Raw genomic sequence first — 23,809 nt, forward strand, 5'->3', positions numbered from 1 at the left:
CTTATCTCTACTAATTTCAGTGAACCTTAGTGAACGTTATCAATTCCAAATTTTTTATTTTATTTTATTTACTTTTTTTAAGGATTCTGCATCAACAACAGAAAACAAACTCATGAGAATCCGACTAATTATCTCTGCGGCCTGTGAAAATAGTCCAGTTGAGAGAACAAAGCGTTGCAAAATACTGGTAAGTTTGTCTAGAATAATCTTAAATTTCTATGCATTCTGTTCAACGTCCCTTGCTCCAGAACCCAAAGGAAAAAGAAGAGGATTAGGTCAACATTCTTAAACGTTTAGGTGTCTTATCTCAGCAGACTCTAGTGAGGTAATTATTTTCAAGAGCGTTTTCCATGTTTCCAGCGATGGCTTAACATCGATTCAGCAACATGAACAGAAAACACACGCACGATAGCCTGTCTAATCACGTCCGTGGCCTTTGGAAATAGTAGTGCTGAGAGAACAAAGCCCTTGGGAATTGGGGACACAAGCCTTGGATTCACAGAGGGGAGTGCAGTCTGAGTGCCAAGGTCTCTTCTCCCTGCGGTGTCTGCTTGCTCGTCCCGCAGGCTGAAGTACTCTGGGAAGCGACGCAGTTTTATGGTACGGCTCAATTTGCAGTTAAGGGGCCTGCGCGGTGTTTTGCCATCGTTCATTTGCAAATTGTATAGTTTAATTTGGGGTCGAGGCACAATGGAGCGGCGAGGTGGGTGTTTTTATTCTTTTTACAGCGTCTCTTGCCATGCCACTCTCACCGTGCGTCGTATAGTAATGAAAATAAACACACAATCTCAATTTGTCAGTTAAGCGAATAAAGGGGGAATTGAAACAGACCCCCATGTCAATCTAGTCGTTTTCTTTGTTGCTATTTTCTCTCCCACCACTGCAGAGACAGAAAACGTGAAGCGGTTAAGAGATTAAGAGAAAATGGGTATAGATTTGCACGTCGTTTAAATAATTCTCTTTGTAACTCTGATCGTGTCGCGGGGAAAGAAAACGTGAACCGGTGAAGCGAACGAAAGAAAATGGAAACCGCTTCTCTCGTAATGTTCTTTGTTGTTATTTTTATCATTCCACCACGCAAACAAAAAACGCGGAACACTTTAATCCTTTCGTTATTGACCGGGGAAACCATAAAGCAAACTGGAATCAGTAGAAACACAAACACACACACACACACACACACACACACACACACACACACACACACACACACACACACACACAGAACAGGGAAATAGAGAAAAGCAAGACAGTTGAAAAGGTACGTAGATTAAAGACAGAAGAGAAAACAAAGAAGAGAAGGAAGAGAAGAGCTTATGTCATATTCTTTCCTCTTGACAATTAAAACGAAGGGCTAACTGACTAATTAAATAACCAACAAACTAACCAACAAGCTACACCAATCAACCAAACAAACAACTAAATCACTAGCTAAGAAAATAAACTAAACAAACAAAAAAAGAATAAACAAGAAAATAAACAAACAAATAGATAAAACTATCTCTACAAGGCCATCAAACAAACACTTCAGTGGACAGCAAGAGCAACAAACAAAACCAAACAAACAACTAAACGAACAAAAAAAAAAAAAAAAAATAGACAAGAAAATAAGAAAAAAAAATAAGAAAAAGAAGAGGAAGGAGAAGAAAATAACTAACTCAACAAAGGCCCCAAAAAAGAAGCTCCATCAGACAACAAGAGCAACAAACAAAACAAAACAAAACAAAACAAAACAAAACAAAAAAAAAACAAACAAACAAATAAACAAACAGACAAAACATCCCCTCCCCCCCCAAAAAAAAAAAAAAACTCAACAAGAACTTAAAAAAAAAATAAATAAATAAAAATAAATAAAAACACTTCAAAAGACAACAAGACCAGCTCACCATATTATCTCCCTTGCGTCTAGAGTCCGGGCCCAGCTTGCCTGCAGTCTTCTGGCCTTTATCGATACATTGAGGCCAGGTGGTCCTGACTCATGTTAAGTTTGCAGTCTGCAGTCTTCCCGTTATTGGGCGGAGGGCGGAGGACGGCAGGGCGGCACGGTAGCTGAGGAGAAAGAGTACTGCTTGAGTGTATGGTGCACAATATCCTTTGCTTCTTCTTTATCTTCTTGTCCTTGTCTTGTCTTTTCTGTTCGCGTGAAATTGGAAGATTATTCTTTATTTTTAGTTTATTTATTTGTTTATTTATTTATTTATTTATGTTTTGTCAATTGAGTATATGGTGTTCTTTCTTCTTATTATCACCAAACTTGCTTCGTTTCACTTTTGTTTGCGTGAACGTAAAATTGGTAAGTTGTTCTTTATTTTTGGTTTATTTATTTATTTATTTTTGTCAATTGAGTTGGTGTGTTCAACTTCTTCCTTTTATTATCCTTGCCTCGTTCCTCTTTTGTTTGCGTGAAGGTAAAATTGGTATGTTATTTTTTTTTCAATTTGATTTTTGTGTTGGTTTTCATTTGTGTGACTGCGATTTCCTTCTGTCCGTGTCTGTCTACGATTCCTGACTTTTTGTTTGTTTGTCTATCCGTCAGTCTTTTTTATTTATTCGTATATCTGTGTTTGTACATCTGCTATTTTTGTCAGTGTTTGTTTGTGAGTGATTTCTTTTTGTCTGCTTGTCTATTTATCTGTCTGTCTGTCTGTGAGTGTCTTCCCTGTACCTCGTTCCTATTTTTGCGGCTTCTACCTGTCAGTCTAATTCTTTGTTCGTCTGTCTCCATTTCTGCTCCTTGTGGTAAAATGTGAGACAAAGCAATCGAAACAAACTTTAAGACAAAGAAAGAAGAGATAACAAAACACTAAATGCATCACAAATCTCAAAATCACACACAAAAAAACAGACCACGAGCTGTACAGATGTCACACACGAACACAAACCAGCTCTTGTACAAATCCACACTCAACACAGCACGCTTACGGAAAAAAAAAAAAAACACGTTAATACATCACAGGAAACCCTACTAAGCTCGCACCCTCTATACCAACTACTGGAAACTGGAAAACTGGAAGGTAGAAACAGGGTGGCGAAAAGACAAAGAGAGAAATTATTATTTTTTTTTTGTTTCACCTGGGGCACGTCCATTTCAGCTGGGTGTTGGCAAAGGACAAGTGGCAGGTCAAGAACAGTTTTACCCTAAGGACTTTAAGGGCTGGAACTACCTAGCGAGAAATACCAAAATGGGCTTATGAAGGTATTACGGTTAGGTGAGGAAGGGACGAGCAGGAGAGGCAGAGAAAGCGAGCGAGCGAGAGAGAGAGAGAGAGAGAGAGAGAGAGAGAGAGAGAGAGAGAGAGAGAGAGAGAGAGAGAGAGAGAGAGAGAGAGAGAGAGAGAGAGAGAGAGAGAGAGAGAGAGAGAGAGAGAGAGAGAGAGAGAGAGAGAGGGGCAGAGGACAATAGGGAGGGGAGAAGAGGAAGGCAGGAAGGATAAATGGCCCTCGGGATGAGAGGAAGGGAGGAAAGGGAAGTACAGGGAAGTGGTTAAGGTTAAGAGGATGGAAGAAAAGGAGATACATATTCAAGATAAAGTAAAAAAAAAAAAAAAGAAAAAAGGAGCTTAAAAGGAGAGAGGCGAGGAGATAAAAAGAATTTAGAATGTGAGAGGAAAATGATAAGAGGAAGAAATAATGAAGGAGAGAGAGAGAGAGAGAGAGAGAGAGAGAGAGAGAGAGAGAGAGAGAGAGAGAGAGAGAGAGAGAGAGAGAGAGAGAGAAACAGCAACACACACACAATAACAATAACATGTGTGCCTGGCCTGCCCTCTGGTGGTGGGGATCGCAGTGCAGCAAGGCAAGGACATCTGGGCATCACATTCGAGTCTGCTTTAATTGGTGTGGGATGAAATCGTCTAATTACGACCAAATTTAATGAGCCGTGCATGTCTGCGTTGGTGTTTGCTTCTTTCCCTCTTTTCTTTGGACCACTGAACAGCGTCTGTGTGGCGGTGGTGGTGGCGATCCCCTCCATTTCCTCATCTCAGTTCCAAGAAGCCTTAGATAACACACAACCAAGCAAATGTACACACTCCCGTCTCTTCTCTTGCTGCCTTGACAACCCTCTCACGCTCAGTATCTACCATCCTCCTCCTACTCCTCCTTCTCCTCCTCTTTCTCTACCTCCTCCACCTCCTCCTCCTCCTCCTCCTCTCGGTGTAGTTTATCATAAAGGCAAGAGGTTCAGATTTTGTTCCCAGTCGTCATATTCAGCAGCCACACAAAGCCCCGTCGCTCTCTCCGTCGTTTCCTCCCTAGGGGCACCGAAGGGGTTAACGAAGTGCCTTCCCGACAGGCGGCACACGTGGCAACCCCGCTGACAGGCCGCCCGCCCCTGCCCGGCACGTCACGCAGCCACTTACCGCCGCTGCCGCCTGGTGACACAGCCTCAGTCTGCGTCTTGACGAGTGAATGACAAAGCCCGCGCGTGCGTCATGCCGTGGTGTGTGAGAGGGATTTCGGGCGTTCAGAAAACAAACATAAGTTACGGATTGGCATCTTGACTACATCTAAATCAGCTGTGGCGGCGGCGCGGGGCAGCGCGCAGCGGCACTCCATCCGTGCCGCCGTGACCTGCCGCCGCGACACCGTCACCGCCACTCTCCCCTCCTGTCCACTGTTGCACCTCCTCCCACAAGTGTTTGGCGTGTATGAGTGATGTGCTGAGGTGTTGACAGTGCAATGATGGTGAACCTCCCGGCGCGTCTCCTGGTGGCCGCCCTCACCTTGGCAGCTCGGGCCGCCGGGGCGGTGAAGGGAGGCGAGGATCAGCTGTGGGCGGTAGAGCTGCTGTCCACGAACGAAGCGGTGGCGAGGAGCGTCGCGGCGGACCTGGGCATGGTGGTGACAGGGAGAGTGTTCAGCAATGTTTTCCTCATGAGAGGCGGCGGCCAGAACAGTGTGCTGAGGGGACCGAGCAAAGAGTGGCTGCGGCACCGCCTCATCCTGTGGTCTGAGAGGCAAGTTGGACGCCGACGAAGTTCTCGTAGGAAAATTGAGCCGGTGAGGACTGACACCAAGGGCATGAATGGAGACAGGGGCGGTGACGACACTGTGTGGGCGGAGCAGTTCTCGGGGGCGGTTCATGAGGGACGTGGGCGGCCTGAACAAAGAACGTCCCAAGTCTCCGTGGGACTTGTTGGTGTCGAAGGACCCGCTGCGGTGGCGGCAGTGGTACCTGGAGCCCGGGGGCGGGATGCACCTCAACGTGACGGGGCTGTGGGAGGCGGGCATCAAGGGCGGCGGCGTGAGCGTGGCGGTACTGGACGATGGCGTGGAGCTCACCCACCTGGACCTGGCTCTCAACTACGACCCAGCAGCCCTCCTGGGACCTGCTCGACGCCGACCCTGACCCGACGCCCGTGCCCTGGTCGCGGCACGGTACCCAGATGGCGGGCATCATTGCCGCCACGCACAACAACGGCCTGTGTGGCATGGGCGTGGCGCCGTGGTCAGGCGTGGGCGCTGTGAGGATGCTCGGCTACTTGGTGTGGGACGCAATCGAGGCGAAGGCTCTCGGTTACGAGCGTGAGCACGTGGACGTGTACGTGGCTGCCTGGGGCCCTGTGGACACCGGCACGGTGATGGAGGGGCCCGGGGTCCTGGCGGCTCGGGCGTTGGCGGAGGGTATCGTCCTGGGCCGCGGGGGCCGGGGCTCCATCTACATCTGGGCGTCAGGGAACGGAGGCTTGGTCGGCGATGATTGCAACGCCGACGGCTACTCCAACTCCGTGTACACCTTGACTGTGAGCGGCAGCACGCGAGGAGGACACCCGCCCGAGTACGCCGAGACGTGCGCGGCGACCTTTGTGTCCACGTACAGCGGCGACGCGGACAAGGACGACGATCAAGAAGAGGAGGAAGAGGAGGAGGAGGAGGAGGAGGGGGAGGAGGAGGAGGAGGAACAGGTGAGTGGCATAGTGACCACCGACACGGGAGGCGTGTGTACGGAGTCGTTCCGAGGGTCGTCAGTGTCGGCAGCCATGGTGGCGGGAGTGTGTGCACTCGCTATAGACATCAACCCCGAGCTCACTTGGCGCGACCTGCAGCACCTGATGCTGCGGGCGGCGACCCCGCACAACCCAATGCCCTCCCAGTGGAGCACTAACGGCGTGGGCGCCAAGTTCTCCCATTACTTTGGCTTTGGTTCCCTTGATGCCGGCAAGATGGTGGGCCTGGCCCGAGACTGGAAGACTGTCCCGCCTGCCTTTCAGTGCCGCCTGCATGCCTCGCTCCACGACCTGCCGCTGGCGTCCAGCCAGCGCCTCGTGCTGCCCCTCAGCGTGCGGGGCTGTCAAGTGGTGCAGACGGAACACGTGCAGGTGAACCTGTCCGTGAGCGCACGAACTCGTGGCCAAGTGGAGGTGGTGCTGGAGTCTCCGATGGGCACCAAGTCCACCCTGCTTCCACAGCGCCCCCTCGACCTTTCGCCCTACGGCATCTACAACCACCCACTGATGACTGTCCACATGTGGGGCGAGGACCCCCGCGGGACTTGGAAGCTGCACTTCACGTATCACGGTGACGGCGTGCTGGAGCCTTTCGGCGGCAAGCGTTTCGTTAACCTTACGAACACACTCCATAACTGGACCCTCACCATCCACGGCACGGAGGTGCCGATCGGCCAGGCCACGCCGCACCACTACTACTACAACGCCTCGCAGCTGGCGTCGCTGCAGCACAAGGGCAATGACAACATAACGCGGCTAGAAGACGACATCAAGCTGGAAAACCCGACAGAAGATGTTCAGGAGGTGATGGTAGAGACTCAGCACTGGAACTCCAGTGCAATGTCCGGAGGGAAAATACTTTCTTATTTATTCTGCTTCGTGCGCGTTGCCGTTCCCTCAGTGTTCAGCAACGTCATGTGGCAGAGAAGTGACGGCACTCCCGTAGACAATGTTGTGCGTCGCCTGAACGGACGGGACCCCCAAGCGGCGCGCTACCCGAGTTTGCTGGTGGTGCGCGAGGTGGAGACGCCCGACGGTAACTTTACTTGCCAGGTGAGGCACCGCGGCCAGACGCTGATCAGGATCACTGAGGTGCGGGGCCACCAGCCCAGTGTACCAGAGATGACCGAGGTGACGCGGGTCTCCGTGCGTGGAGGGACTGTGGTGCTGCCCTGCCCAGGCCTCGTCCCCATCCTGAGGCCCACGTGGCTGTTCCAGGGGCAGCGGCTGCGGCCCAGCAGGCGGGTGGTGGTGGGCGAGCAGGAGCTGACCATCAGGGGCGTGACAGAGAGCGACTATGGTGTGTACCGGTGCCAGGTGAGGTCAGACAGGCTGCACTACTCCCACACCACGGTGGTGACGCTGCTGCCGGCGCAGGGCCCCACCACCCTCATCGCTCACTACGCCCTCACCGCGTACCCTGAGCCTCCTTCCCCAGAAGTGCCATCGTGCAATCAAAGTTCCTCGAAGGTGGATCAGAATGAGACGACGATTGTGACGGAGGTGGAGGTCAACACAAGCTGTCCCGCGCCATACGAGATGATGCAGGGCCACTGTGTGCTGGTGGCCCCGGGGGAACCAAGGTCGTGGCAGAAGGCGAGGTCACAGTGCCGAGGGTTCAATGGTGACCTGCTAGTGGTGGAGAATGCCGCCCTGCTGCTGGCCCTCATGCGGCTCTTCCACTCTCAAGGTTAAGGTTGGAGGGTGGGTGAGCTTGGATGCGCGGGGTGAATGTTGACGTTAAACTGATTCCACGTGTCCTTAATTTACTTCTTAGAGATGTTTGTGATGAGAAGCTTTCGTGAAACTGGGTTAAGCACCTCTCTCTCTCTCTCTCTCTCTCTCTCTCTCTCTCTCTCTCTCTCTCTCTCTCTCTCTCTCTCTCTCTCTTTCTCTCACACACACACACTTCAACTTTCGTCATTTCATGCATCATCAAGTCTCTGGGTCAAAGTCAATTCCATCACTGTCACTTTACTAATTCCTCTCCTTCCAGCATCCACGTTCTTCCCTTCCTTCCCTTCCTTCCTTCCCTCTCTCCCTCGCTACCATTCATTCCCTCACTTCATCCCACCGCTGCTTAATCCTTGCCTGTATCCTGACTCGGCTAAAATAGGAGACGATGCAAATTACGCGATGGAAATAGATGTGGGGAACACGGGAGGGAAGAAATGCGAGTGATGATGATGATGATGGGAGGTTGTGAGTGTGCAGTGAGGAGGAAGAGGAGGAGGTGGAGGGAGTGGTGGTGAAGGTGGAGATTAGAGTGAGAACGATAGCTCTATTACTCTGATCTCTCAAGGATCTGTGTATCTCTCTCCTGATCTCAGCGCGGCCCAGCACACAAACACTCCAGCAAACTTGTTTAAATTACGTCCTCTTGAGCGAACGAGCAAGAGAGAGAGAGAGAGAGAGAGAGAGAGAGAGAGAGAGAGAGAGAGAGAGAGAGAGAGAGAGAGAGAGACGCGTTGCATAAACATACAAAAGAGACACTAAGCCATAAAAGCATAATTTACACACTAACAAATAAAAAAAAAATTAAAAGAATAAAAAAAGGAAAAAAAAAGTGCTTTCCTGATCCTTAATTGGAAGAAAATGTGCTTTCCTTAATTGTTATATAATTAAAGACCTTGAGATAACACACACACACACACACACTGATGACAACCTTCCCCAGGCCTGGCAAACTCGTCCTTCTGGGTGGGCGGTGGGCGGCGCGGCGGAGAGTGGCGGTGGGTGAGCGGCGCGCCTGTCACTCCCGGCGGCCCCCTGTGGTACCCCACCCCCAACGGCGCCCCCAAGGAGCTGCCACTGAGACACCACAGACTGTTCTCTCATGCACGGGGCTCTGGAGGTGAGTCAATGCCCTCTCTCTCTCTCTCTCTCTCTCTCTCTCTCTCTCTCTCTCTCTCTCTCTCTCTCTCTCTCTCTCTCTCTCTCTCTCTCTGTGTGTGTGTGTGTGTGTGTGTGTGTGTGTGTGTGTGTGTGTGTGTGTGTGTGTGTGTGTGTGTGTGTGTGTGTGTGTGTGTGTGTGTGTGTGTGTGTGTGTAATATGTTTTTCGGTTCCTTCCTCTCTTGCTATCACAAAGAGACATAAAGGAACACATGAACAAACATCTGTCTCCTCTTGCCTCCTCGCCCCCTCTCTCTTTCTCTGAAATCTGTTCTGTTCTTTCCTCGTCTGCTATAAAAAAAGAACACAAGAACACAAAGAAACACACAGGACGATCAAAGAACAGAAGACCAGCAGAGACATTAATAAGCTGAAGTATGTAATTACAACATGCGTGATGAGCAAGCGTCCGAGGGAATCTGATTTAAATAGACGAGTGAATGATGTTTTTACTTCCTCTTCAACCACAATAGCGCTAATATGAAGCTTAATTTAATGCTTGATTCCACTGAATATTTAAACTAAACTTTTAAGTCTGAATTTCTAAAATGATTCAGCATTTTATCAGGATTATTATTGACAGGCTGTACTGGAAGTTAGTGTGGGATTTCCACGGTGTTTTATATATATATATACGAGTATATATATATATATATATATATATATATATATATATATATATATATATATATATATATATATATATATATATATATATATATAATTCTAGTGATAGTTTAACAAGAATTCTGCGTCATCAGTGTAAAAAAAAAAACGTTCGTGAAAACCTGACTTATCATCTCTGTGGTCTATGAAAACAGTCCGTTACAAAATGTAGTTATTATATATAGGTTATTTACTATGCACAGTCCCTCCCTCGCTCTAACCTCTCTCGTCCCTCAGATTCTCAACGCGCCGTGAAGTCCACGTCTCGTCAGTCCAAGAAAGAGACTCGTTTTCGGCAGGAAGAAACAGTGAGGCACCTTCTCTCTACGAGGCCGCAAGGGATACCCAGCTCATCTCAGCGGGAAGATGGCATTCCTCCACACGCCTCCAGAGACTCCAGCGAGCGTCCGCGGCTGTTCCAAAGGTTTGTGGATGAGAGGAGAACTGCACTAACTCCCGTGCCAGAGGATCGTCAAGGTTCTGCACCGGGAACTCGCAGTGGCCGCCCCAGGAGTCCCGAAATGGCAAGAAGAGACAAAGCAACGGGCAGAGGACAAGATGAAGTGGTATCGCACAGAGCCAACCAGGACAGGACGAACAGAACCCGAATCCCGGCAGATCGAGTAGCAAGACTAGGCTCAAACCAAGAGGAGCTGGCTGCTGACGCCCCATCCAACAGTGCCCCGACCCGTTTCAAGGCCACCTGTCTCCGGGCCAGACTCCGCCACTTCCTGTCCTCGTGCTGGGCGGGGACTCGGCTGCGGGCGCTGTGCCAGTACCGACCAGGGGCGTCACCGACTGAGGAGCGCGGCCCTTCCTGAGTCTGCCTCCGCCACACGAGGAGACAGGCTTGTTTCTGTGAGTGACGCGGCGATTTGACGAACATGTCTTGCAGTGAAAACCTAAACAGTTCGGTGGTCGCCGGTGTGTTGTCTGTCAGCGCTTTGAGGAAAATGTCTAGGTTTACTGTGAACGGGAGGCAGTGATGACAACGAGGAGACGCGTGCACAACATTATCGCCTCAACTTGAAGCAGCCATTAAGCTTATCATATATCAACTGACGCGAACAAGTAGTAGTGCTTGGACAGATATTTTATGACTATATGAGAAACAACACACGAGCAGTAAGCGTAAATGATTTCGTAAGCCAACCACACACAGCCTCACAATTCTGTACCTGGCCATTTAAAGGACTATTTGAAAACATGTACACGAACAACCAAAACCACCCACCCACACACACACACACACACACACACACACACACACACACACACACACAGAGCCCCCTTCTACACACACACACACACACACACACACACACACAGAGCCACACATGCACACACAAATCATACAGACAAAGAGAGAACTGTTTGTTTTTGCTCGTGGTTCTGTCTTAACGTGCTGTCTCCTGCTGGGGTTATGAGAGACGGGGAGACAGTGGGGGAGTAGAAAGCGGCGTCTCTCTAATGCATCTCCCAAGGCGTGTCACGGAGGAAATCTCGAGAGCAAATCCGGAAAGCACTTACGCGTGGACTCGCAAGACGACTGAGTTTCCTGTTACGGCGGAAATATAATAAATGAGCAAGGGAAAAACGACTATAAATACCCTCAAGATTATGGCTGCCGGGAGTAATGTATTGGTGGTGGTGGTGGTGGTGGTGGTAGACTTGAAAGGGAGAGCATGGTGGTCTGAGAGGTAGACAAGAGAACAATAATAAATTAGATTTAATTCAAATAAATGGACCGCAGATGACGACTCGTGACGGAATAAGAACAAAGAACAAAGGGAAGAGGAAAAGGAAGAAGAAGAACGAGCGGGAGGGAGGGAGGGAGGCAGTGAGGGAGGGAGGGACGCTGAGAGGGAGAGAGGGAGCGAAGGTTACAGGGTCTCTCGCATGGTACTGTCATCAACTTTTTGGACCTGTGAGAGCGACACGTGTGTACGAGTATGTATGTATGTACAAGGGATGTACGTATGTATGTGTTTGTATAGATGTATGGCCTTAAGTGTTTATGTAGTAAGTATGTATGTACTTATGCATATATAAATGTAAATGTGTAAATGTGTTTCTATGGATTTATGTATGTATGTATGTATGTATGTATGTATGTGTGTATGCATAATCCATCACCAAACACTAAAAATGATCAATAGCTTTTCAATTCTAGGCTAATCTAAACACTCTATATTCTGTGTCATGTTTCATAACAGAGGCTTTGACCTTCAGGAGAGAACAACGAGCGAGGGAAGGTTGTCACACACTCATCACTAAACCTAACCATCTGTGGCGCCAATATAAGCAGATGGCAGACGGAGGCAGTGACTTCTTATGAGAGAGTGGAGGGGGACGGAGAGACATAAGGAAGACGAGTGTAGGGGAGTAGGGGATGAAGGAAGGACATTTGAGGAAGGGGAAGGTAAATAGAGAAGAGGGGAAGGAGATGTGAAAGAGGAATGGTGGTAAGGAAAGAGAAATGGAAGGTTGGGGAAGGATGAAGAGCGGTACACACACACACACACACACACACACACACACACACATCTCACCCTCACGCCATAAAACCCACACTCAAAACACCAAAACACTCGCAAAAAAGGAAAAAAAAAGGGAAAAAAAGCAAACCATCTCTTTCCATCCTGGCGAGAGAGACAGACGGGAGGACCTCAACCTGTCACATCAAACTAGAGTGACAGGAGACGTGTTATGAGGGCATGTGTAGGTGTGTGGACGTTTGAGGCCGTGTGGGGGCGTGTGAGGGAATATGAGGGCGTGTGAGGGTGTGTGTGACGGGGAAACTCGAATACGGGTGAGAGACAGCAAGTGATACAATGCCAGGTACATGGACAACACAGGTCTGGAGTGTTGCGGGGCAGGGGTGTAAAGGTAACGCCAGTGTGTGTATGTGTATGTGTGTGTGTGTGTGTGTGTGTGTGTGTGTGTGTGTGTGTGTGTGTGTGTGTGCGTTACAGGTAGGCTGGTCGCTGTTACGCCTCAATCATGCACTAGGACAGGTGGTTGAGAGAGAGAGAGAGAGAGAGAGAGAGAGAGAGAGAGAGAGAGAGAGAGAGAGAGAGAGAGAGAGAGAGAGAGAGAGAGAGAGAGAGAGAGAGAGAGAGAGAGAGAGAGAGAGAGAGAGAGAGAGAGAGAGAGAGAGAGAGAAACATATGCTTCCATCTAGTACATTTTCATACATTTTCATAGTAAATGTTAAAAATAAATCATAAATAACTGTAAGTACATCGAAATGGAAAAGTGGAAAAGTGAGAGAGAGAGAGAGAGAGAGAGAGAGAGAGAGAGAGAGAGAGAGAGAGAGAGAGAGAGAGAGAGAGAGAGAGAGAGAGAGAGAGAGAGAGAGAGAGAGAGAGACAAACAGACATAACCACACATACATACACGCATGAACACGAATATTACTCACTGTATAGGCAAGTTCATGACAACGATATTCATGCACAGGTAGAATATTGTGCATGGCAGGTGAGTGTGAGGGCTGCCATGCGTGTACCTGTAAGTAAAGAGACAGCATGTACTACACCTTAATTAAAACGTCACCTGTACCGCACCTGTCTGTGTTCTCACCTGTAATCACTCGTGTTCTTGTCCCGACACTACACAGAATGCATGGCGGGCTCGTTAACATGCACTTCTAATTGTTTTTATTGTTAATATGAAAAAAAAAGCGCTTCTAGAATATAAAGGGTGTAAAAGTAAACATATTTTTTGTTATTTCTATTATATTAGTTATTTCAGTGTGTAATGAGCAGCAGGTGAAGGAAATAGGGTGATGAACTGAAAAAAAGTGTGAAAAACAAGATTTAAGATAAAGAAAATTGATTCTAAGATAAAAATAAGAGGTTGGAAATGATATAACAAGAAAAGAAGATAAAAACAAGCAGCAGAAAAGTAGAAAACAACAAAAAAATCAACGGGAAGTAAAAAGAAAAAAATAAATAACAAAAACACAAATATAACAAGAGGTAAAAAATGGAATAAAACAATAACACAACCGTCAACAAACAGAAAGATATAAAATAAAATTAAACTGATAGATTCACGTTGATACAAAATAAAGGGAGAGAAAAAAATAAATAAAAATAAAAATGCTAGCGATATACGAGTAAAAGGAGGAAAACTCAGATACAAAATAATAATAATAATAATAATAATAATAATAAAATGCAAAAAAATGTAAAACTATAAAAATAACGATAGATAAAACATACTGACAAAATAAATCACAAAAATAAGATCAGAAAAAAAGAAAACGAAGGTGGGTAGAAAAAAAAAAACGAGATAAAAGGGGGGAAGACTAAAACGAAAATTTACTATCACGGAGGAACAAAAGCACCACGAGTGTGTGTGTGTGTGTGTGTGTGTGTGTGTGTGTGTGTGTGTGTGTGTGTGTGTGTGTGTGTGTGTGTGTGTGTGTGTGTGTTTGGACAGTCGTGAGTGATGCACATGATCGATGGGCGCCGCGTTGTGTCGTAATCATGTCCCTCCCGCGGCGAATCATGGGAGTCAACACAACGAGGTGACCAACTCCCATACTGCACCTCTCTCTCTCTCTCTCTCTCTCTCTCTCTCTCTCTCTCTCTCTGGTAACCAAACAGTTTTTTTCCTCATTGTGTTTCTCTTTCTCTCTCTCTCTCTCTCTCTCTCTCTCTCTCTCTCTCTCTCTCTCTCTCTCTCTCTCTCTCTCTCTCAAACACGCACGCGCTGAATAAAATAAATTCCAAATGAAAAGTACACAGGTTTTCAAATATTTCGAGAGAGAGAGAGAGAGAGAGAGAGAGAGAGAGAGAGAGAGAGAGAGAGAGAGAGAGAGAGAGAGAGAGAGAGAGAGAGAGAGAGAGCTTGATGTGTATGGTGTATACTTGGATATAGTAATTACAAGGTTTTAATCCCATCCAAAATATAACACGCCTTTTCCTGGCCATAGATTACCCGTCAGTCACACCGCCATTCAACTTGTCTGTGTGTGTGTGTGTGTGTGTGTGTGTGTGTGTGTGTGTGTGTGTGTGTGTGTGTGTTTACGGTGTATCTGTGTATCTGTTTAAGTATTTTTCATTCAGTCTGTATCTGTCTGTCTGTCTGTTTGTTCATCTGTATCTGTTTGTGTCTCTCTCTCTCTCTCTCTCTCTCTCTCTCTCTCTCTCTCTCTCTCTCTCTCTCTCTCTCTCTCTCTCTCTCTCTCCACTGTGATAATGCGGTGCGCCATTCCACCTTTCACGACAGAAGAAGGTCACCACCACCACCACCACCACCACCACCACCCACCACCACCACCACTACCACCCACCACCATCACAACAACAAAACAAGAAAAGAGAAAAAAAATACAACTCTAACTTATTCCCTTTACATAAACAAATCCTTTCACCCACAAGCAACACTAATATATTTTTACATATTTTTCCCCTCCCTTTTAAAAACGCCCTTCTTTTTCTTCTCCTCCCCACTGCTTTTTAAGGAAATTTACGCCGCAGTAACTTTTAACTCGAAGGTAAGACGCAGCGTAATTTCTTTCTTCTTTCCTTAAAAAAATGAAAAAAAATAGAAAGTTGCGAACATTTTTGGTATCCTCTGAAGCTCCTGTGAATCCTATTTTCGTATTTTTTATTTTTCACCTCAGTGCACGATAAATATTTCACGGAGACTAATAGGTCAGAGGCACGAAAGAAAACGAGATAAAAGGAGAGGAAAGTGTCAGTCAGGTGGTGGTGGTGGCGGAGGTGGTGATGGTGGTGGTTGTAAAGGATTAGTTTCTTGGTTTCAGATAAAGTTATGATTAGCTTGAGAATTAATGCCATAAGTTCGTGTGACTATGTGTGTGTGTGTGTGTGTGTGTGTGTGTGTGTGTGTGTGTGTGTGTGTGTGTGTGTGTGTGTGTGTGTGATTTTATGCCTAGTAATGTACAAAATCTAATTAACATATCACAGGTGACACACACACACACACACACACACACAATGAAGCACGTTATGCAATCTCTCTCTCTCTCTCTCTCTCTCTCTCTCTCTCTCTCTCTCTCTACCCATCCACACAAAATACTAACGCGTCTAATTGCCTTAATCACCCGTAACAAGCATCCCTGCAATTCAACATAAACAATTAAGAGAGCATCTGTCACATTCCCTGCACTCTATCATTAACACTCACCACTGTGCCCCACTTTACAGTATTTCATTACACCCATCAGCTCCGGCAGCAATTCTCTCACATATCCATCACTTGCACTAACAACCAATGTTCTCTTTCATTTCATCCATCAATACCGACAAAAAAAACATTCACAAGGTACATTAACACCTGCTACTCACCTGTTCACCTATTAATTAACCATTACCGTCTCTAGTTTACCCGTACCGTGAATTTCCCAAGGTTTAATTATCAGAGCTTTGGGAGAAGTGTTTAAGATCACGCTATTAATTGGTCTAATCGCCTCCTTATCTTCCTTCTGTCTACAACCCGGCCGTGGATATATTGGCCTATTACGGAGTGTTCTTACGTACTACACACGAGGGAGGAATGCTTTAAATTAGCGGGGTCTGTTAGTGTCTATACCTCACTGTCGGTGGGTAATGTGTGTGTGTGTGTGTGTGTGTGTGTGTGTGTGTGTGTGTGTGTGTGTGTGTGTGTGTGTGTCTATAATGACATAATAGGGTATACAGTACGTTAACTTATGTAACACACACACACACACACACACACACACACACGTATATCAGGTCACCATTCTTCTTCATCACACGCACTCAAACACGCCCAAGGGATCTTCTTGAGGTGATAAAAGATCGGGAGAGAGTTTCAGCGGCGGGACTTCAGACAAAAAAAGAAAGAAAGAAAGAAAGAAAGAAAGAAAGAAAGAAAAAAAAATACGAACCGAACAGAATCGAACCCACTAACTTGTCCTCCCTTCACCCCTCCTCCATGTTCCCTCCAAGAGCCCTTCCTTCCCTCACCACAATGACCTTGAATTCCCTCCTGACACACATTTCCCGGGTGAAAGTTTGGCAGAAAACTCATGCAAGTGCAGTGGGACTCTTGAGGGGACTCGTGTCTTGGTCGGTATCGTCGTTGTATGGAATCAGTAATGCTTCCTTCCTGGTGCGTGGTGAGCGAGCGTCCCGTGGAGTGTTGGGGGAGGCAGCGGGAGTTACTTGAGCGGGTTTACTGTGAGATCTTTGGGGGAGTTGCGATGCTAGAAATTCACCGGGAGGGAAAGTCAAAAGCCGTTTTCTCTTTTATCGTCTCCTCGAGGGGCGGCGTTGAAAACCCCTCGCGCTGGTGGTTCTCTTACGTATTCGGGCGACCTATCGACGGAGCGGCGGACGCTTTACGGCGATACACACTTAGCAGAGTTAAATTCACATTCCCAAAATATGGAACGGCCAGATCCACTCCTAAAAGGTCGAAAATGGCTGCGCGCTGACAGTAATGGAAAAGTTCATGGGAAGACGAGAGAGCTTTTTGATGTCCCTTGCCACCCACCCGCCTACTGCCCCCCAGCCCACTCGTCCCCAACCCAGGAACCCACCGCCCCTCTGCCCCCGCGGCCTCGTGACGAAACAGCCGCGATACGAGGCATCACGGACTCGACCAAATTGCTAAATGCCAGTCAGGTTAAAGGGAGAACGCCCGTAACAGAGCGGCGGCGCGGGGACTGAGTAGGCCGTGGCGGGGGATCGGGAGGGCGTCCGGCCGGCACTGTGTTGTATGTACGTACGTATGCATGGCTGAGACTCCGGGAAGCTGGCGACCCGACGAGGCGAGGCGAGGCAGACACTCACAATGCACTGTTATTATGTTGTTACTGTGAGAGGAAGAGGGAGGGCGGGAGAACAGGAGGCTGAGGAGGAGGAGGTCAAACAGGACACTCTGGCCGAGATAGAAGGATGATGTTTAATGAAAATGTGCTTTATTTAGAATGTCCAACCAGTCTTGTCTCTGAGAGGGAAGTGCGTAGGAAACAGGCGGCACAGGAGGAGGAGGAGGAGGAGGAGGAGGAGGAGGAGGAGGAGGAGGAGGAGGAGGAGGAGGAGGAGGACCGATAATAGAATCAGTGAAAATGAGTCTCGTAGGAGGAAAAGAAAGAGAAGTACTGGTAAAAACAGGAAGGAGAGAAGGAAGAAAGAAGGGAAGAGGAGCAGCGTGGAGGAGAAGAGACACAGTAAGGAAAATAAGTTGCAGGTTTGATTGACTGACTGACTGACTAACAGACTGACTTATTGGTATATATATATATATATATATATATATATATATATATATATATATATATATATATATATATATATATATATATATATATATATATATATAATTTTATGTACAAATTTAAAGTTTTAGATATTGTGATGTGCTGCACTATATGACCCCGTTGCTGTGATGCTATATATATATATATATATATATATATATATATATATATATATATATATATATATATATATATATATATATATATATATATATATATATATATATATATATATATATATATATATATATATATATATATATATATATATATATATATATATATATATATATATATATATATATATATATATATATATATATATATATATATATATATATATATATATATATATATATATATATATATATATATATATATATATATATATATATATATCACAGCACATCACAATATCTAAAACTTTAAATTTGTACATAAAATTAAACAAAAGAAAAAAAAAGTGAAAACAGATCAATCCGGAGCGAAGTAAAAGTGGAGGAGAGAGGGACGGAGGAGGAAAGAGAAGCAGAGATAGGGAGGGAGAGAAAATAAAAGATGAAGGGGGAGAGACATGAAAGTAGAGACTGAGACGAACAGAGGAGAAAAGAAAAGTGGAGATGCAGAGGAAGAGAAATAGAAGGATAATAGGGAGAGAGAGAGAGAGAGAGAGAGAGAGAGAGAGAGAGAGAGAGAGAGAGAGAGAGAGAGAGAGAGAGAGAGAGAGAGAGAGAGAGAGAGAGGAAAAGAGACATGGAGATGAGAGGGTGGAAATAACAAGTGAATGGAGAAAGAGTAGGTGTGAAGCAAAGAGAATCGGAGAGCGAGAGAAAGAGAGAGGGGAAGAAAATCAGGGTTTCCTCACAATAAGCGGGGCAGGTGATGAGTGAGCAGCTGAGTGGCGGTGTTATTGCCGGCGTGGTGCTGCCCTCTGCCGCCGCTCAGTGCCATTAGCGCGGTGCGGCGGCCACCCGTTGGTCTCCCTGATGCACGGCGCGCCATAATTGTCTCTTGTGGCCTCGCAAAGTTACGGTTCAGTTGCCGCCTCGACCATAAGGACTTGCCGCGATGGGAAGGATGCTGAAGGTGCCCCGAGAACCCAGGAATGGTGGGAGTACTTGCTTGGGGGCTTGGAGGGGGAAAGAGGTTAATTGGAAGTGCGAGAGGGTCTAACCTTACATTTCTGGCGGGGAGGGAAGATTCGAACCCCTAGGAATGGAGGGAGTACTGGCTTAGGGGCTTGGAGGAGGAAGGAGGCTAATTGGAGGTGCTGGAGTGTCTAACCTTGCATTTCTGGCGGGGCGAGGGAGGATCCTAGTCACGGAGGGAAGGAAGTACATTGAATCTTCTCCTTGAGCTCTAAACTATTTGGAGAGGAAAGGAGGTTAACTGGAGGTGTGTGAGGGTCTAACCTTGCAATTCTGGCGGGGCGAGGGAAGACTCTAGAGAAGGAAGGAAGAACATTGAATTTTGTCCTTGAATTCTAATTTATCTATTCCTCCTTCCTACTGCGACCATCCTTGTATAGTAAGCAGGTCTTGATAGAGTGTGAGAGAAGTTCCAGAGTGTGAGAGGAGTTCTGGGATATGTGAGGGGAGTTCTGGGGTGTGTGAGGGGAGTTCTTGAGTGTGTGAGGGGAGTTCTAGGGTATGAGGGGAGTTCTGGTGTGTGTGAGGGGAGTTCTGGTGTGTGTGAGGGGAGTTCTGGGGTGTGTGAGGGAAGTTCTAGGGTGTGAGGGGAGTTCTAGGGTGTGAGGGGAGTTCTGGCGTGTGTGAGGGGAGTTCTAGGGTGTGAGGGGAGTTCTAGGGTGTGAGGGGAGTTCTAGGGTGTGAGGGGAGTTCTGGGTTGTGTGAGGGAAGTTCTGGGGTGTGAGGGGAGTTCTGGCGTGTGTGAGGGTGTCTGGCAAGGCTGTCATGAGGTGAGTGTGAATGACGCCGTGACTCATTCCCAGAGTAATTACTTTTATTTGTGATGATTTTGACACAAGGTAAGAAAACAATAATTTGATGAAAGGGAAAGGTGTGGAAATATTACGTAATTTTAATATGTTGAAAAACGAAGAACTATGTTAATTCTTATCACATTATTAATCAAATTATTTTTGCTTACAATAATAAAGACAAATTATGAATATATTTACTTAAAGAAAAACTAAAACTTTACGTGATTTCAAGAAAATACTTAAAGAAAATACCGTAATTTTCATATACTGTGAAACGAGAAATTCTGTTACTTCTTACCGCTTGATTAAACTAATTACTTTCACTTACAATGATTAAGACAAATGTGATGCACACGGTTATCTAAGAATAATTAAAACTTCACATTCTAACAAACTGAAAGATAAACTTGCTATGACTGGCTCATGCAGCGTGACTTTTACTCGTGATTAACAAGGTGTATTTTATGAACACATTAAACTGAAGTATAAGAAAAGTGTACTGACGTTAGATAATCTTGAGAAACCGTAAGAAATTACGATCTTAGATGTACCCTGCTGTCTATTACTCAGTTAAATTTACTTACTATTTAAGGCACGTTATAAAAGAAAGATAATTTAATGAAAAGAAAACAATAACACACACACACACACACACACACACACACACACATACAAGATAACACAATATGTTTCAACGCCAGCCATCACGACAAACAGCCTCGCATCCATATTTCCTTTCGCAACACATAACACAACACAACACACCTTTGTACAACACCCATTACGATAAGCAGTGTTGCATTCATCCTTGCCGTAATGCAAAACACCTTTCTACAACAACCAATACGAGAAACAGTCTTGCAATTCGTCTGTCTTTTCACAACACACAAAGCAACACAAAACAACACAGCATACTTCTACAACAACGATAAGAACAAACCCCTCTCAGTCACTTATCGCAACACAAAACAAAACACCACTTTCACAACAACCATTACAACAAATTTTACCTTCCTCATCTCACAACACAACAGAACACATTGTTACAGCGCCCATCACGATAACCAGCCTCGCATTCATCACCCACAAGACTCCCGCACCGCAAACTGTGACTCACGGACAAAACCCCGGTGCGGACTGGCTGGCGGGGGTGCCACGGGGCGATCCTCCGCGGCACTGGGCCAAACGGGGGGACATGAAGCGGAAAACAGACGACAATAACAATACTGACCGAGCAAAGTTGCCGCCATATTAAGCCTTAAGGGCCATGTAGGAACTGGCTCGCAGCAGGAGGGGACGAAGGAAGGAAGGAGTAAGAGAGAGAGAGAGAGAGAGAGAAGAGGAAGAGGGAAGGAAGTGAAGGGAGAGGCCACGGGAACTGGAGAGGACGGGAATGGACGAAGGAAAGAGTAAGAGGAGACTAGAAGGAAAGGGTTACGGGAAAAGAGGAAAGAGAAGGATGTGAAGGGAAATGACATGAGGACGGAAGAAAGAAGGAAGGAAGGAAGGAAGGAAAGAAAGAAAAAAAGGAAGGAAGGAAGGAAGAGGAGGATTGTAGAAGAAACTGACGGGAAATCCAGAAAGGGAAGGAACTGAAGGAAGAGGATACGAGGAAAAAAGAGGACACAACGAGAAATAAGAAAAAGGAGAGAAGGAAAAGGAAGACGATGAAGGAAGAGAGCATGAGGGAAGGAAAGGAAGGAAAAAAAGGAAAAGGAGAGAGGAAGGAAAAGATAATGAAGGAAGAGAACATGAGGGAAGGGAAGGAAACACGAAGATAAAAAAAGGAAAGGAAAATAGATAAATGGAAAGGAAGCGTGAAAGGGAGGAGAAGACAAAAGGAACAGAAGAAAGAGAAACAAGGAAAGGAAAACAACTCAAGGAAAAGGAAGAAGATGGAAAGGCAAGAAAGAAAGGAACAGGAGGGAAGGAAGAAAGAGATGGATAAAATTCAGAAGAGAGGGGAAAGGAGATAAAGAAACACAGCGAAAGAGTAAAAAGAAAGATGAGGAAGGAAAACTACAAGAATCTGAGAAGAAAAAAATGAGGCAAAAAAAAAGAATAAAAACTCTAAGGAAAAAGAAAAGAAAGAGAAGGAAGGAAAAAAAGAAGCACAGAAAAAGAAAAAAACAGGCATGGAAAATGAGGAAAAAGAGGAAAATAAAAATAGAAAAAAAGTTACTCTGCAAGGAAAAGGAGAAGAAAGAGGAGAAAAAAAAGCTCAAAGAAGGAAAAAGCAAGGGAGGGAAAGAAGGTTAGGAGATGATAAGAGTAGGAGGAGTTTCAAAGAAGAGGATAAAGAAGGGAAGAGGCAAAGAACTTCATACAAAGGGAGGAGGGAGAAGATATTCATAATGGAGATGAGTGTAAGTCCAAAGCAGAGGAGGAGGAGGAGGAGGAGGAGGAGGAGGAGGAGGAGGAGGAGGAGGAGGAGGAGGAGGAGGAGGAGGAGGAGGAGGAGGTATAAGGAGGCCGACTTCAAGCAAGAGACATAAAAGAGGGAAAGGAATATGTAAGTAGAGAGAGAGAGAGAGAGAGAGAGAGAGAGAGAGAGAGAGAGAGAGAGAGAGAGAGAGAGAGAGAGAGAGAGAGAGAGAGAGAGAGAGAGAGAGAGAGAGAGAGAGAGAGAGAGAGAGAGAGAGAGAGAGAGAGAGAGAGAGAGAGAGAGAGAGAGAGAGAGAGAGAGAGAGAGAGAGAGAGAGAGAGAGAGAGAGAGAGAGCTACTCAAATACGAATACATTTCATATAATTCGCTATATGGATGAATATTTATCTGTCAGTCATAATATGAAAGCGGAATTCTTTGTCAACTAAACTTATTGATTAATTAAACCACCTGAAATAGATGTAATTAACTTCACTCCTTTCTCAAACTCTTTTCTTTTTCTTTTCCGTTAAATATCTATGAGATTTTCTGTTACTCTCTCTCTCTCTCTCTCTCTCTCTCTCTCTCTCTCTCTCTCTCTCTCTCTCTCTCTGCTCAGGAATAACTCACAACTAACTCCATCTCGTTACAAACTTCTTTCACCTGATTTTGTTACGTTTGGGTGAAGAACAGGTGATTAGCCAGAATTAACAGCTCTAACCTTTCCTTGCCCAGAGAGAGAGAGAGAGAGAGAGAGAGAGAGAGAGAGAGAGAGAGAGAGAGAGAGAGAGAGAGAGAGAGAGAGAGAGAGAGAGAGAGGTTTATTATAGTTAGTGTGTGAGTGGTCGTTTTTTTTTTTTCTCTACAAGTACCGGGGAAGTTTGTAAATCTTTGGAGTAGGTTAAGGAATGGCTCAGTGCTTTGTGTGTGTTCGTTTCTGGGCGAGATTAAAGCAGGAGCTGTTTGTTGCAGTGTTGCTTTAAAGAGTTCAGAGCTGAGTGGGATGAGGATAACGAAGAAGGGTACTCTCTCTCTCTCTCTCTCTCTCTCTCTCTCTCTCTCTCTCTCTCTCTCTTCCCGTGACGGACGCAAAACACCATTTCAAGCAAACATAAATACTGAAAGAGCCGCTGCCTACGTGTTTGTTTCAAGGCAAAGTGTGTGTTTTACTCGTGTCTTATTCTGTCTCCCTTCCTTCGCTCGTGTTCGTAGCCTCTCTTAATTTTGTGTGTCTGTGTGTCTGTCGTTCAGTGAGTGTCTTTTTTGTCTGTCTATTTTTCTGTCTCCGTGTGTCTGTCGTTCAGTTAGCCTTTTTTTGGTCTTTTTTTTTGTCTATGTGTCTGTTTTTGTTTGTCTCTGTTAACTATTTCTATTTAATGAAACGAGACTGGAAATAAATATCTTTGTACCTCTCTCTCTCTCTCTCTCTCTCTCTCTGAAGCGTGAGTTGCGCAGAACAAACATATACTTTTGCATACTTTTCTTCCTGCTTCACTTCAAGGGAACATGCAACATTAATGCAACAACTTCTTTCAATCGCCTTTTCCAGTGGTGCATGTACGCCTCTCTCTCTCTCTCTCTCTCTCTCTCTCTCTCTCTCTCTCTCTCTCTCTCTCTGAGTGTGTGTGTTTGTTCCCTCCTTATGCAATATTCAGGCAACGTATTTCGCGAACAATCTAATCTAAAAAGGCAAGAAGAGTGAAGAAGATAACGATAAAGGAAGGAGGAGGAG

The 23,809-nt window shown here is 45.9% G+C and overlaps 1 protein-coding gene and 1 long non-coding RNA gene across 4 annotated transcripts in view; one reads left to right on the plus strand and one right to left on the minus strand.

Moving 5' to 3' along the window:
* Nucleotides 1-23,809, minus strand: part of LOC135112016 (uncharacterized) — a 79,571-nt gene that overhangs the window by 38,285 nt on the left and 17,477 nt on the right. For both annotated transcript variants that reach the window (XR_010273994.1, XR_010273995.1), the window contains exons 3-4: nt 12,929-13,015; nt 1,887-2,049 (exon numbers count right to left, since the gene is read on the minus strand). This is a non-coding gene — a long non-coding RNA (uncharacterized LOC135112016). The remainder of the gene's footprint in view (nt 1-1,886; nt 2,050-12,928; nt 13,016-23,809) is intronic.
* Nucleotides 4,027-11,101, plus strand: LOC135112011 (proprotein convertase subtilisin/kexin type 4-like). 2 transcript variants are annotated; one of them, XM_064025836.1, is made up of 3 exons: nt 4,035-7,635; nt 8,623-8,799; nt 9,742-11,101. In XM_064025836.1, exons 1-3 carry the CDS (start codon nt 5,265-5,267, stop codon nt 10,323-10,325), a joined length of 3,132 nt encoding a protein of 1,043 aa, XP_063881906.1. In that variant the 5' UTR covers nt 4,035-5,264; the 3' UTR covers nt 10,326-11,101. The 2 variants fall into 2 exon arrangements, with proteins under 2 accessions (XP_063881907.1, XP_063881906.1); XM_064025837.1 differs by lacking the exon at nt 9,742-11,101 and having other exon boundaries at nt 4,027-7,649; nt 8,623-8,763.

Source organism: Scylla paramamosain, chromosome 23, assembly GCF_035594125.1.
Source record: "Scylla paramamosain isolate STU-SP2022 chromosome 23, ASM3559412v1, whole genome shotgun sequence".
Taxonomy (NCBI): Eukaryota; Metazoa; Arthropoda; class Malacostraca; order Decapoda; family Portunidae; genus Scylla; species Scylla paramamosain.

What these genes read in the sequence shown, in the direction of transcription:
- LOC135112011 (XM_064025836.1), top strand. Translation starts at nt 5,265, where the DNA reads ATGGCGTGGAGCTCACCCACCTGGACCTGGCTCTCAACTACGACCCAG. An exon ending in GCGGCTCTTCCACTCTCAAG is followed by an intron (nt 7,636 to 8,622) that starts GTTAAGGTTGGA and finishes AACCTTCCCCAG; the next exon opens with GCCTGGCAAACTCGTCCTTC. An exon ending in TCATGCACGGGGCTCTGGAG is followed by an intron (nt 8,800 to 9,741) that starts GTGAGTCAATGC and finishes CTCGTCCCTCAG; the next exon opens with ATTCTCAACGCGCCGTGAAG.